The sequence below is a fragment of the Rhinolophus hipposideros genome (genome assembly GCF_964194185.1).
Source record: "Rhinolophus hipposideros genome assembly, chromosome: 5".
NCBI lineage: Eukaryota > Metazoa > Chordata > Mammalia > Chiroptera > Rhinolophidae > Rhinolophus > Rhinolophus hipposideros.
In genome coordinates this window covers 22,001,280-22,014,181 of record NC_138051.1, presented here as the reverse complement: position 1 = coordinate 22,014,181, position 12,902 = coordinate 22,001,280, and the positions used below count along the sequence as shown (strand labels likewise).

The 12,902-nt window shown below is 32.4% G+C and overlaps 1 protein-coding gene across 7 annotated transcripts in view; it reads right to left on the bottom strand.

Annotated features, from left to right (window-relative positions):
- Window positions 1-12,902, bottom strand: part of HECTD1 (HECT domain E3 ubiquitin protein ligase 1) — an 88,706-nt gene that overhangs the window by 36,855 nt on the left and 38,949 nt on the right. For all 7 annotated transcript variants that reach the window (XM_081047793.1, XM_081047792.1, XM_081047794.1 and 4 more), the window contains exons 11-18: window positions 11,998-12,136; window positions 11,648-11,818; window positions 8,011-8,233; window positions 7,229-7,492; window positions 7,057-7,133; window positions 2,730-2,864; window positions 1,993-2,139; window positions 494-588 (exon numbers count right to left, since the gene is read on the bottom strand). In XM_081047793.1, the coding sequence (XP_080903919.1) occupies window positions 494-588; window positions 1,993-2,139; window positions 2,730-2,864; window positions 7,057-7,133; window positions 7,229-7,492; window positions 8,011-8,233; window positions 11,648-11,818; window positions 11,998-12,136 (1,251 nt within the window). The remainder of the gene's footprint in view (window positions 1-493; window positions 589-1,992; window positions 2,140-2,729; window positions 2,865-7,056; window positions 7,134-7,228; window positions 7,493-8,010; window positions 8,234-11,647; window positions 11,819-11,997; window positions 12,137-12,902) is intronic.

Here is a 12,902-nt window from a genome sequence, read left to right as displayed (position 1 = left end):
AGCTTCAACTATTATCTACTAATAACCAATTGATTTCTATCTACATCCATACCCATTTCTCTCCAATATATTTTGAAGAAAATGCAAGAGAACATATCATTTTATCCAGAAATATTTTGGGTATGTATTTCTACAGAAGAATTCTTAAAATCCCAAAATCATATCATTATCACACCTAAATAGGAATAAACAATTATTATTTATCATCATCAAATATTTCTTCTGTGTTCAAATTTCCAGTTGTATCTTAAAAGGGCATCTAATTTAAACTAAGTGGTCAGCTGCATTCATAGCAGACATGTAATTTTTCTTTTATTCCATTAAAGTATGATTTAAAAACCTTTTTCTTATGCATTTATAACATAAGCTACTTTTTTATTGAATATAAAGTTCCTATTTTCTGTATAAACACTATATTATATTCTATTTTAAAGTAAGTACCCCTATTTGCAAACAGTGCAAATATCAAATTAAAAGAAATGTGGGCATTTACCTTTCATCATCTTCATTTTCACTAAAGGCTGTTTTAAAAACATTTATTCTCTCTACCAGTTGACTACAATCTTGTTTCATATCTAAATCCATGCTCTAAAGAAAACAAAAAATACAAAAAAAAATGCCTTAAGGCTGTTACTGAAGTTATCAAAAATACATGCTGCAGAGATGAATATTAATATTTACAAAACAATCAATACAACCTAAGTGAAGTCATTATTTTCTTTCCATTAAAATTCTTTTATTGTATGACTAGTAGACCACAACTAACAAACACATTTTTCTTCCTTCTTCAATGTTATAAGGAAGTAGCAGTGACACTGTTAAATCAATTTGCCCCAAAGTGTAGCACGCAAGGTGATTTCAGATTATTTACGAATGAATATTTTAACAGTACTATTTACTTTAATTAATTAGAAAAAATAACTGCTTTATATAAACAATAATTTCATAGCTATTACTAAGTGATATATGATATACCAATATTATTTTATTCACATTAAAATTATATTGGGAATAAATGCAAATGGTAAAATTAATACAGAAAACATGAGACTGAAGTTAAAGTGAATCTTTAGAGTGCATCACCATATACAATGATTAAGATCAAGAAATTAAAATGGCCAATTGAAATAACGAGAAAACTTTCACGTTTTATACTTCTGCTAGAATTTATTTCAATAAGTATGTTTCATTAAAATAAAAAATTTTTTATCACAATAAAGAGATATTACAGGCAGAAGAAACTAAAGTGAAACATAAGGTTCTTAGTAAATACTTGTCAAATAGTCACATAAACTTTCTAAACTGTCACTGCTCATAAATTAATTTTGTGCAAATAATTTAGTTATTTAAGAAGGTCTATTAACTAACTCCATTTTTTATAAGGAAATCAGAGCAGTGAATAATATTAAATCTTAGGCTAAAGAAAATGTTTTGTTGAACAAAATAGTGAACAAATTATAATCAGGTAACTCAAAAATCTAAATAAGTAGGGACGGCCAGATGGCTCAGTAAGTTAGAGCACAAGCTCTGAACAACAGGGTTGCCGGTTCGATGGCAACATGGGCCAGTGTGCTGCGCCCTCCACAACTAGATTGAAGACAACGAGCTGCCTCTGAGCTGCCGGAGGGAAGACTGAATGGCTCAGTTGGTTCCTGCAACTAAACATTGAAAATGGCTACTGGACTTAGAGCTGAGCTGCGCCCTCCACAACCAGATTAAAGGACAATGACTTGGAGCTGATGGGCCCTGGAGAAACACACTGTTCCCCAATATTCCCCAAGAAAATTAAATTAAAAAAAAATCTAAATAAGTAAACTCAATTATTTAATTCAATTGGCTCAAATTAGTAAAGACTGGAAAAATTATAAATATTAATATTTATTACTCAGCTTTTAATATTTCTTGACAAAGTAAATACCACTCCACCAAAAGTGTAGCTACAAATAATTTTTAAAACTACATACTTTGTTCCGTACTACTTCATAAACTTACATTGTTTAAAACAGTAAGAAGTGCTTGGACCAACCCACTACTACACATTTCATATGGTGAAATTGTGTTTTCATCCTTCAAAAGTACAATTAGATTTTCTAAAGCTGTCTTCATTAAATCTCTCCAAGTGTTTTCACTCTCAATACACTAGAAGAAAAAAATTTAATAAAGACAATTAAAAAAATAAACAGGTCTTAACACTTAATTTATCAAAACATCAATTACCACGAAAATAAATTAGATTATTAAACAAGATTAAGAAATTCAAATTATTAATGCAAATTATCTCTAGACGTGTCAGCAAGCGTTTTTTAGAAAGGGCCCATACAGGCCATGCGGTCTCTCTCATACCTACTCAACTCTGCTGTTGTAGCCACCAAAGCAGTCACAGATATGTAAATAAATAAACATGGCTGTGACCAATAAAACTACTTACAGACACTGACATCACATTTTCATATAATTTTCATGTATCGTGAAATATTCTTACTTTTGTTTTCAACCATTTAAAAATATAAAAACTGGTTATGTAATTCTCATCTAGCAAAATAAAATAAAACTAAAAATATGAAAACCATTCTACCTCACAAAGCCATACAAAAATAGGTGGCAGGCCAAATTTAGCTCGTGGGTAATAATTTGCTGATCCCTAAATTAATATCCAGAATGTAAAGGGTAAAGGATTAAAAAACTAAACCAAGATCACTGCATGTCATAAAATCTAGAGACTAACATACTTGTCTATTTGTATGAAGTTCCCAAGATGACTCTAACTGAGTTGCTATGTTTCTGAGTGTTACCACTACTCCACGAGGCATGCTTTCAACAGCTTTAAAGTGGTCATCATACAAATCTCGAGCCATAGTTCGTACCTATCAAAATTAAAATAGCAAATGTGAATTTTCACTACAATTCATAATTTTACTGAATATTTCCTTTTACATATATATATATATATATATATATATATGCAACTTTTAGAATTAAAATGTTTGTGCCATTATCAACCTCCAAAAAATGGTACCAATACCACTTCTTTCCATATATGTCAAAGGGTTCTAATAGTTGAAAAAGTGTTCTAAGTAGATTTTACCAGTGGCAAATAAAGAACTCAAAATTTTAATTTTTGGTTATTTAAACTTTGTATTCATATACCAAAAATGAGCTTATTTCATTTAAAGTAAATTTAACAAACTGTAAAATATTAACTTTGCTTTTTAAAATTTTATATAAAAGTAACCTGTTGATGGTGAACCATTTAGAAAATATAAATAAGCAAAAGGAAGGAAGGAGAGAGAGAGAGAGGGAGGGAGGGAGGGAGAGAGGGAGAGAGAGAGAGAGAGAGAGAAAGAGAGAAAGAGAGAGAGAGAGAGAGAAAGAGAGAGAGAAAGAGAGAGAGAGAAAGAGAGAGAGAGAGAGAGAGAGAGAGAGAGAGAGAGAGAAAGAAAGAAAGAAAGAAAGAAAGAAAGAAAGAAAGAAAGAAAGAAAGAAAGAAAGAAAGAAAGAAAGAAAGAAAAAGAAAGAAAATTAAGTCACCTGTAATTTCATCAACCAAAGCTGAACCTTTGAACATTCTGGGGTATACTTTAAGTTTTACGTCTTTTTTTCTATTTATATTATTCACACAAAGTATTATTTATATCACGCTCAGATATCTACATATTTCATCATTAGAAGGAACGATTGTATTGCTGGCTTGGACACTAATTACTTCTCATTTAAATTAAATTAATATTATTTGAGAGAACAACCCATACATGTCCAAGCCTTGGGTCTGATGAAATTTAGTACATAACACTGTTTCAAAATAAATGCTTAAAATATACATGATTAAATAATGTAAATTTAGGCTTTATACAATTTCATTTAAATCACAAACCAACCTAATAGAACCCCCATGTAATAGAAAAACATTTGCTCCCCAAATGAATTAGTAGTACCTTTCCATTCTGTTGTGGTATGTCTTTCAGAATTAAAAGGTAAGTAAGTTCTGGATATTAGATAACACTGAAAAACTATCCCTTTATAAAATACTATTAATAAATAAAACCTGAGAGTAAAACTATGTTAAATTATTTTTACCTAAAATTAATGTATTTTGATACGTGTTGTTTTCATACACAAAAGAATAGCCACGTACTCACTGAATTACTACTAATTTCAAGAAACTAAATCAATGATTACATTTTTTTAAGAATATGAAAATATAGGACAGACTGAGATGATATTCTCCTTTATTTACTTTTCTTTTGTATTGTGAAATTTTGGTTCCCTGTGAGTTAGTCTAGATTCATTGGTCAATACCACATATTAGGTATTCCAAGAAACTCCCGAGATAACAGAGTAGTAGCTTTATAAAGAATTACAGTAGATCCTCATTATTTAACAGTTCCCTATTTGCGAATTCACTCACTAAAATTTATCTGTAATACCCAAAACTGTACTTGTAGCACTTTCAGTCATTTCTGGGCATGCACAGTGAGCGCAGCGAAAGCTTAGTGCTGAGGTCAATTAAGGCGATCCTCTACCTTCTTGTATTAGCTCTGATACCATAAACAAGTTTCCTTTTCACACTCTATTTTGTGCCTCATTTTTCATAGTTTTGTGCTTTTTGTTGATTTCACTTTTTTAAATGGCCCCCAAACACAGTCCTGAATTGCAGTCCAGTGTTCCAAAGTGCAAGAAAGCACATGTGCCTTATGGAGAAAATACATGTATTAAATAGCTTCATTCAGCCATGATAGGGCTGTTCGTCACCAGTTCAATGTTAATGAATCAACAATACCTGTTACATATGGTGTCTTTAAATAAAAACACACATAAAACAAGGTTCTGTATGGATCAGATAACAATAACGTGACCAGAGCCTCACAGAAACCTATCCCTTTATTTCCCCTAGGAGCAATGATTCAGTACTCATGTCAACTTTATAGAACATCAGTACTGTGAGTAATAAAAATCAACTGTATATAGTTCAAATTCCTTTTAGAACCTAATGGCTGTCTTCAATTGAGATTATGTCTTCCTCAAATGCCCTTAAGATATCCTGAATTAGAAGAAATCTCTGGCCACACACTCTTTTTTAAAAAACATAGAAGCAATCATGAAATAATATATGTGATCATATGCCACTTAACTACAGGAACACATTCTGAGACAGGTGTTAGATAATTCCATCGTTGTGCAAACATCATAAAGTACACTTACACAAACCTAGATGGTACAGCCTACTACATACCTAGGCTATCTATTATAGCCTATTGTTCCTAGGCTATAAACCTATACAGGGTGTGACTGCAGAAAACAACACAAGACTAAATCAAGCACAAGAGAAAATGATGCAATCAAGAGAAACATGAGATATATGGTAAACATGAGGTGTATGAAGCTGTTGCCAGCATAACATGGCTTACTGTTTTACAAGAAACCTTTTTTTATATAAGTAAAAAGAGAATGTCTAAAATAATGATAAAAAGTATAGTAAATAACATAAACCAGGAAAAGTCATTTATTATCATTATAAAGTATGTACTGTACATAATTGTGTGCACTATACTTTTATACAACTGGCAACGCAGTATCACCACAAACACAAGAGTAATGTGTTGTGTTAGGACACGGGGCAATACGTAGGAATTTTCAGCTCCATTATAATCTTCATGGGACCACCATGGATATGCGATCTGTTGTTGACCAAAATGTTGTTACACTGAGCATAACTGTATAGCAATAGAATAACAGATACAGAAAGAGAAAGAAAGATAGGTAGAAAGAGAGAGAACATGCACAAGCAAGTAGGCTATGTTTTTCCAAGGTCTAGCATCTGGAAGTATCTCTGGGATGGCCAAGCACATGAACATCTTTACATATTTAAAAAAAAACACAAAAAACATTACAACCATTTCTATGGCCAAAGCCATCAAAACAACTACCCACCCAATCCCAACTACCAAAAAACATTCTTCACACACTGTATGAAAAAACTACTTTATATCGTTGCTATAGGTAAATTAAAAATAATCCATCATCAGAAAATTTCGAATCTACTAATTTTACTTTCTTTTAAAAATGGAAAAAAAATCCAAGAACAACTGATATAATAAAGATGGAAATGTACTGGCCATATTTTTTAAAATAATACTTAATGGATAGAATTTAAAAATTAGTATTATGATTGTGAAAGTGGGGTTAAAAACACATTTGCTCCTGTATCTTTTTGAAATACTGATTTCCTCTAAGATGGCTATGAAACCAAGCCGTCAGAATAATCTGAATCTACAACCAGACGTTCAAGTTTCTTTATCACAAAATGTTAAATCAGGATTATTTAAAAAATGATGAATTTTCAATCCCACTGGATCACTAAAAATATTGCTATCAATAATAAAGAACGAGTTCAAAGTTTTTGTGACAATAAGTCAAATTATTTTAAAATAATTTAAATTTTATTCTGTCTGCATTTCCATTTTGTTCCTGTTTTAATGTTGCTATTTAGTGTATGTATAGTTGGCCCTTGAACGACACAATTTTGAACTGCATGGATCCATTATAGCAGATTTTTTTTTCAATGAATGTGCAGTCGACCCTCAGTATCCCCAAGTTCCTCATCCACAATCCAGCCAACCACACATCAAACACAGTATTTTCGATCCATGATTGGGAATCTGCAGATGCCAAAGGCCAACTGTATGCATTGTTCCACGACATTATAAAGGGACTTGAGCCTCCTGGGTCCTGGAACCCATCACCCACGGATACCAAGGGACAACTGAGTTTTGGGGAATCAAAAGTTATACGTGGATTTTCTACTGTACAAGGAGTCGGCGCCCAACCTGTGTTGTTCAAGGATCTACTGTATAAAAATTATAAGTAAATGTATACGTATTATGGAAAAGAAAGCAATGAGCATAGAAAAAGGTAAACTAAAACTGTTAAATTAGGGTAGCTTATGTTATATGGCTCAACTATTAAATGTTTAGAATCTACCGTTGAAACCTTACCATGTCAGTATAAAAGACAAAAAAAAAAAAAAACCCAAAAACCCAGCAAAACCCACAAATATACCTTTTGCTTTGTTTTTTCTAACTTAGATTTCAGTTTTCTGCCTCTTTTGCCAGTCCAGCCAGTCACAAACTCTGAACCTTAAAAAAAGACAAGGACATTTCACATTATTTTTACTGCAATTTTACATACTCATTTGTTTTCATCTGCTAAATTTACATACCTACATACTTACCCAGAGAAGTTTCTGCAGTAAATGAATGTTTGGTTCCTCTATTAGATTCAAATACAAAACCAGGTAAATCTTCTTTCAATATTGTTGCTTGCTGACCATCTGAGTTATGAATAGCAATTTCTCCTTCTTTCAAACATGTTAGTGACCAATTCCCTACAGTAAGCTTCATGGGTCCTGGTGCTGAGAGTATAGGTTGACTTGAAGTAGATGGCTTTACTTGGCCTCGAGCTCTTTGTAACTTCTCTAAGAATTCACTTCTGCTCTCTATAAAGACAAAATGACTGTTTTTAACTCCTTTCAAATATTCCTTTTGTCCTTTTAAAGAAACCGATCTATTAGAATATCAATCTTATACAAAAATAAATAAATAAATAAGGTTTTGCTGTTTGGTATACTCTCACTGTTTTGATATATTTAGGTTCAGGCATAAAAGCAATCCTACAGCCAAATTTTTTAAACTATAAGGCTTTTCGGAGAAGTTGTAACTTGAGACAGCATCAAACAAGTACAATTCATCATTACATGACAAAAGGCAGCTTTACCTAAAAGACTGGAGAGATTAAAAACAGATACAGTGCTATTCCTTGTCTCGCACAATAAAAAAGCATTTATGAAATGCTTTCATGATAGAGTAATTTTTCTGTTGAAATTTAAGAAACTGGCCATATGACCATCAAGTATGTGCTATTTCTGTGACAATAGCAGCAAAAATATGAGCAAAAAATCAAATTATCAAAATTACAGACACTAGTAAAACATTTTAGTGAAAAGCAAAATATTACCTGAACTATCCGATCCACCTTCAGGACTACCACTTGAATACATGGTGGCAAGTTTTCCATCCAAGATAAATCTGAACCATCCATTACTGCCATTAGATAATTCCAAGGCTGCTGCATCACTCCATATATATAAGCAGTCCCTTCCCCTAATGATTGACCAGTCTCTCCAATGATATGGTTTACCTTGCTGCAATTCTTTGGCATCTTCCTGTGGTTCATCTTCCTAAATGTGTAAAATTACTCAATGAAATATGGAACATAATTTCTATTCCAAATATTCATAAGTATTTTTAAAACATGAACATGAATAAAATTTAGAATTAAAACATAGTGAACATAATATTCAGTTGCCTGTAGCTTAATATGTATTCTGATTCAACTAATTACCTATAACTAAGTCTTACAAACAAGTTCTAAAAATGTTAAGAAATTCATGTAAATAATGACCTAAGTTGTAACATTTTCAGGTATGGTGGTAAACAAGACCAATGGATTAGGTCTACACACAACTAGCTAATTATCTAGATCCTTGGTAAATTCACCAGTTCTCTGGATCTAATTGATTATTTGTAAAAAATGAACGTTTAGACTGGGTCAATGGTATCCAAACCTAGCAGTGCAACAGAATCACCAGAGAAGTTTTTTAAGAATAAATTATAAGGCCCACCCTTAGTCAAGTCAACTAAATCTACTGGATCATTCCTATGATCATAAAAATCTTTTAATTAGAGCATGTTTAAAAAACTGTAACTATTGTTTGCACAGCCTGGTATCCTAAAAATTTTTTGTTTTGTTTACAACATTTAAATAACACTGAGAATATTCATCATAAATATACATGAACTTGACATGTATGTGCGTGCTTGTATGTATGGGTAAAGTACTTTTCAACTTTATAAAGATCTTATATTTAAAAAATATATTTTATGCGTTTTTTTTCCCTGAAGTAGCTTATAACACTAAAATAAGGTTCTAAAATATAGACAATAATTTTCTGTAACTTAAGTACCTGTGCTCCAGGCCACAGTAGATTAACAAGGACCAAAACTTGCACTTCCATTATAGACAAGAAAAACTAGACAATATGTTAAAATGTTTTCAAAGACTAAACCACATAGGACTGTGATTCCCCCAGAGAATGAAAACAAGGTAAGTAAGCCCCTTAGGCTCAGTCACAATTTTCTGGCGAAGATCTTAAGACGAGGAAACTCAGGATCCAGCAGTATGAGTTAAAGAAATGGAGATCTGTGTTTGAAGAGGCTAAGGCAAAACACAGGAGGCTGAGTTCAGGGGCAGGGAGTCCAGCAAAAAAGACCTCTAGAAATCTGCAAACTGGTCACCAGGAGTCTCTACTGAGTAGTAGACCACTTGTGCATAGGGTGATACTCCCTAAGGTTGAAAAAGTGAGAGCTAAACAATTCCCAGACATCACACAAGGTGGTCAGATATTTGCATTCCAAATAGCCAGAGCTGAAAAATCCTTGCACTAACAGCTAAAATTTGACAAAAACTACAAGCCCACAGCCAAAAACTATAAACCCACAGATCAAAGAAAACAAAACAATCCTGAGCACGGATGGACACCCAAATCTACACGACACACACACCAAACACAGCACAGCTATCAAAGTCAAATTGCTAAAAACCAGTAATGGCTTTTTAAAAAAGCCAAAAGATAAAAAGATATGTAACATACAAAGGAACTAAAATGAGAATTAGAGCAAACTTCTCAGTAGGGACTACCCACATCAGGGGACAATGGAACATCTCTTAACATTCTGGAAAATAATCATCCAGGAGTCCTTGCAGGCACTGAAAATATCCATTAAAAATGAAGGCCAAAAAAAATATTTACAAACAAAATCTGAGAGAACTTTCTGGCCTGCACTTTTATTTTCTAAACAATGTATTTTAAAGAGGAAAAGTTTAATTTTGATGAAGTGCAATTTATTTGTTTTTATGACCTTTTGATGTCCTCTTTAAGAAATCTCTGTCACGCTCAAGATTACTAAGATTTTCTTCATTTTCCTCTAGAAATTTTACAATTGTAGCCCATACATTTCACTCTGTGATTTACTTTGTTAATTTTTGTATATGGTAAGGGTCAAGATTTCAATTTTTTGCATATGCTATCTACTTGTTCAAGCATCATTTTTTGAAAAGATTATCCTTTCCAGAATGAACTGTCTTAGCACTTTGGCTGAAAAATCAATTGACCACATATATGTGGGTCATTAATCTATCTTTACACCACTACCACCCTTTCTTGATTACTATAGCATTATAATAAGACTTGAAATTGGCTGATGTATGCCCTTCAACTTTGTCACTTTTCAAAGTTCCTTTGGCTATTCTAGGTCCCAAGCATTTCCACATAAATGTTAGAATCTGCTTGGTAATTTCTACAAAAAGACTGCTAGGATGTGTAACCTATTTGTTGAATGCAAGAATCCCAAGGGGATGTACCCAGATATCACCTCTTTTGTTTGTTTTTTCCTAAATCCCACAGTAATTTAGGAAACATACAAACATACACACACACATACCCACACACACTCCCTCACTCCCTCTGGCTTCTACAATTGTAACACATATTCCACCATTATCTCAAAAACATCACTACTCTGTCACAAATATATAGTAAGCATTCACTGAATGTTAGGACTAAATCATTGCTGGCTATCAGTAGAGACAGATAAGGTATATTTTAAATTTCTAACCTAAAGCAAGAATTATCAATGAATACGGTAAAGGTTTAATGAGGAACAGCATACTTACATAGTCTCAAGTTATCTCACTACAAATTACTTATTAATTACAAAAGGAAAAAGAGTGACTTTACAATAGAGTAACCTGGCAGAGACAAACATAACCAAGTGATCTAAATTAACATCATAAGCAAAACAGCAAATAAAACACCATGAGCCTCTGAGAAAGCCCACTGTGAACCGAGGACGGAACATCACCTCTACAGTTGTCCTGATAAAAACACATAACCTGAATCTAATCATGAAGAAACATGGCACAAAGTGAGGGACGTTGCCCAAACTAAGGGTCAGTCCTCTTCAAAAATGCCAAGACTATGAAAGAAAAAGAAAAGCTGAGAAATTGTTGCAGGTTCTCAGGAACATGATAACTAAATGTGCTATGTTCTCCTGGACTGGATTCTGGAGCAGAAAAAAAAAATGCTGTGAAGGACAATGACAAGTTTGAATACTGTCTCTGGACTAGATAGTTTTATATAAATTATTTCCTGATTTTGATTACTATACTACCATTATATAAAAGAATGTCCTGGTTTTTTGGTGACAATTTTAGGTATAAAAAGGGTCAATATGTATCCAGCTTCTGTCAAATATTTTTAAATGTACACACACACAAAAGATATGTGCAAATGATAAAGCAAATGAGACAAAATATCAATAATTAGTGAATATGGATAGAGGATATTCTGATATTCTTTATGTGCAACTTTTCTGTAAATTTTAAGTATCAATATTTTTTAACTGACCAAATTTTTAAAAACATAGTACTACTTCATATTGCCATTATTTTGTCAAAACCTATTGTAAACAGGAACTAGATTTCCTTGAAAGAAATCTTATTCCTGATACAACTGCAATTAGTAATCACTCACTTTTTCTGGTTTTGACTCCTCTTCATTCTCATCATCTGAGGAAGGACCTGCCAAGGTTGACACTTTGCTAATTACACCAAGTCTTGCCAGTTGATCCAAAAAAATATCACCACCTTTATCTACTAAATCCCTTATGATCTGCAAAGCCAGCAAATGGCCATCATCATCATCCTGGGGAAAATAAAAAAAGGAAATTAAGGAAAAATGAAAACAAATTTGCTTGCCTAGAATAGACAAGTACAACAATTTGCACAAAGTAGTTTACTGCAATTAGGACAAAAATTAAATTATTTTACTGTCCATTACGTAAAGGCAATCTACAGGAGTTTCAAAAACGATAAAAAACTGACCTCTTGATCAAGAACAGTTGCAGTGATTTCCACTAGTACTGTAGGCAAATTGTGACCAACATCAGAATCGCAAACTTCTTTTAACAAGGCTTCAGAGCAAAAATGAATCATTTTTCGAATCAGAGCAAGACTTGCTTTCCTTGAAAAGTAAAAGAATTTTAGGAAGTCATGATAAAATAAAATGCAACTATACATTAATGAAAACTAAAATATCCCATGTTAAGTTTTATACAATCTGCTAAAAGGTACTCTTAAGAATACAAAAAAATTAAAATACTAGCATTAATTTATGCTAATTTTTAGATAACTTCATTTATTTCCTAACACTAATATATTGAGCTCATCAAAACTGAAATTATTTTTATAATTTTCTTACATGTGCTATTTTATCTTCAGCCAGCATCACTGTTAACGTGCCATGACAATTTTAGAAATACTAGTAAAGATAATAAAAAACTACTAAGAAAATAAATGGTATCTAACCTATAATTTCCTATAACCAAAAAATACAAACCTCTAACAATGTATAACATCTAGTAGTTTATATGGAAATCAAATTTCAAATTAAGCATTTTTGTCCTTTGTCAGATAAAATCCTAGTAATCCCATGCCCCCAAAACATCTGCACTCTTAAGAACTTGGCATGCCTTCTTTCCCTTCTATTTATCCACTGTTTTGCTTAGAACATAAGAGATACTCAATACTAAGTCACACAAACTAGCCTCAATTTTATAACAAGCAACCTATTCTTGTAAAATAAACATATATCCACACATCTTTAAACTATAATGGGTTAAAGGGAGACTGGTATATTACATAAAAGCCAGTAATTCGTTTATCACATATTTGATAATAAGATAGGCCCCAAAGCTATGGATATCACTATCCTTGAGGTGACTTCCACA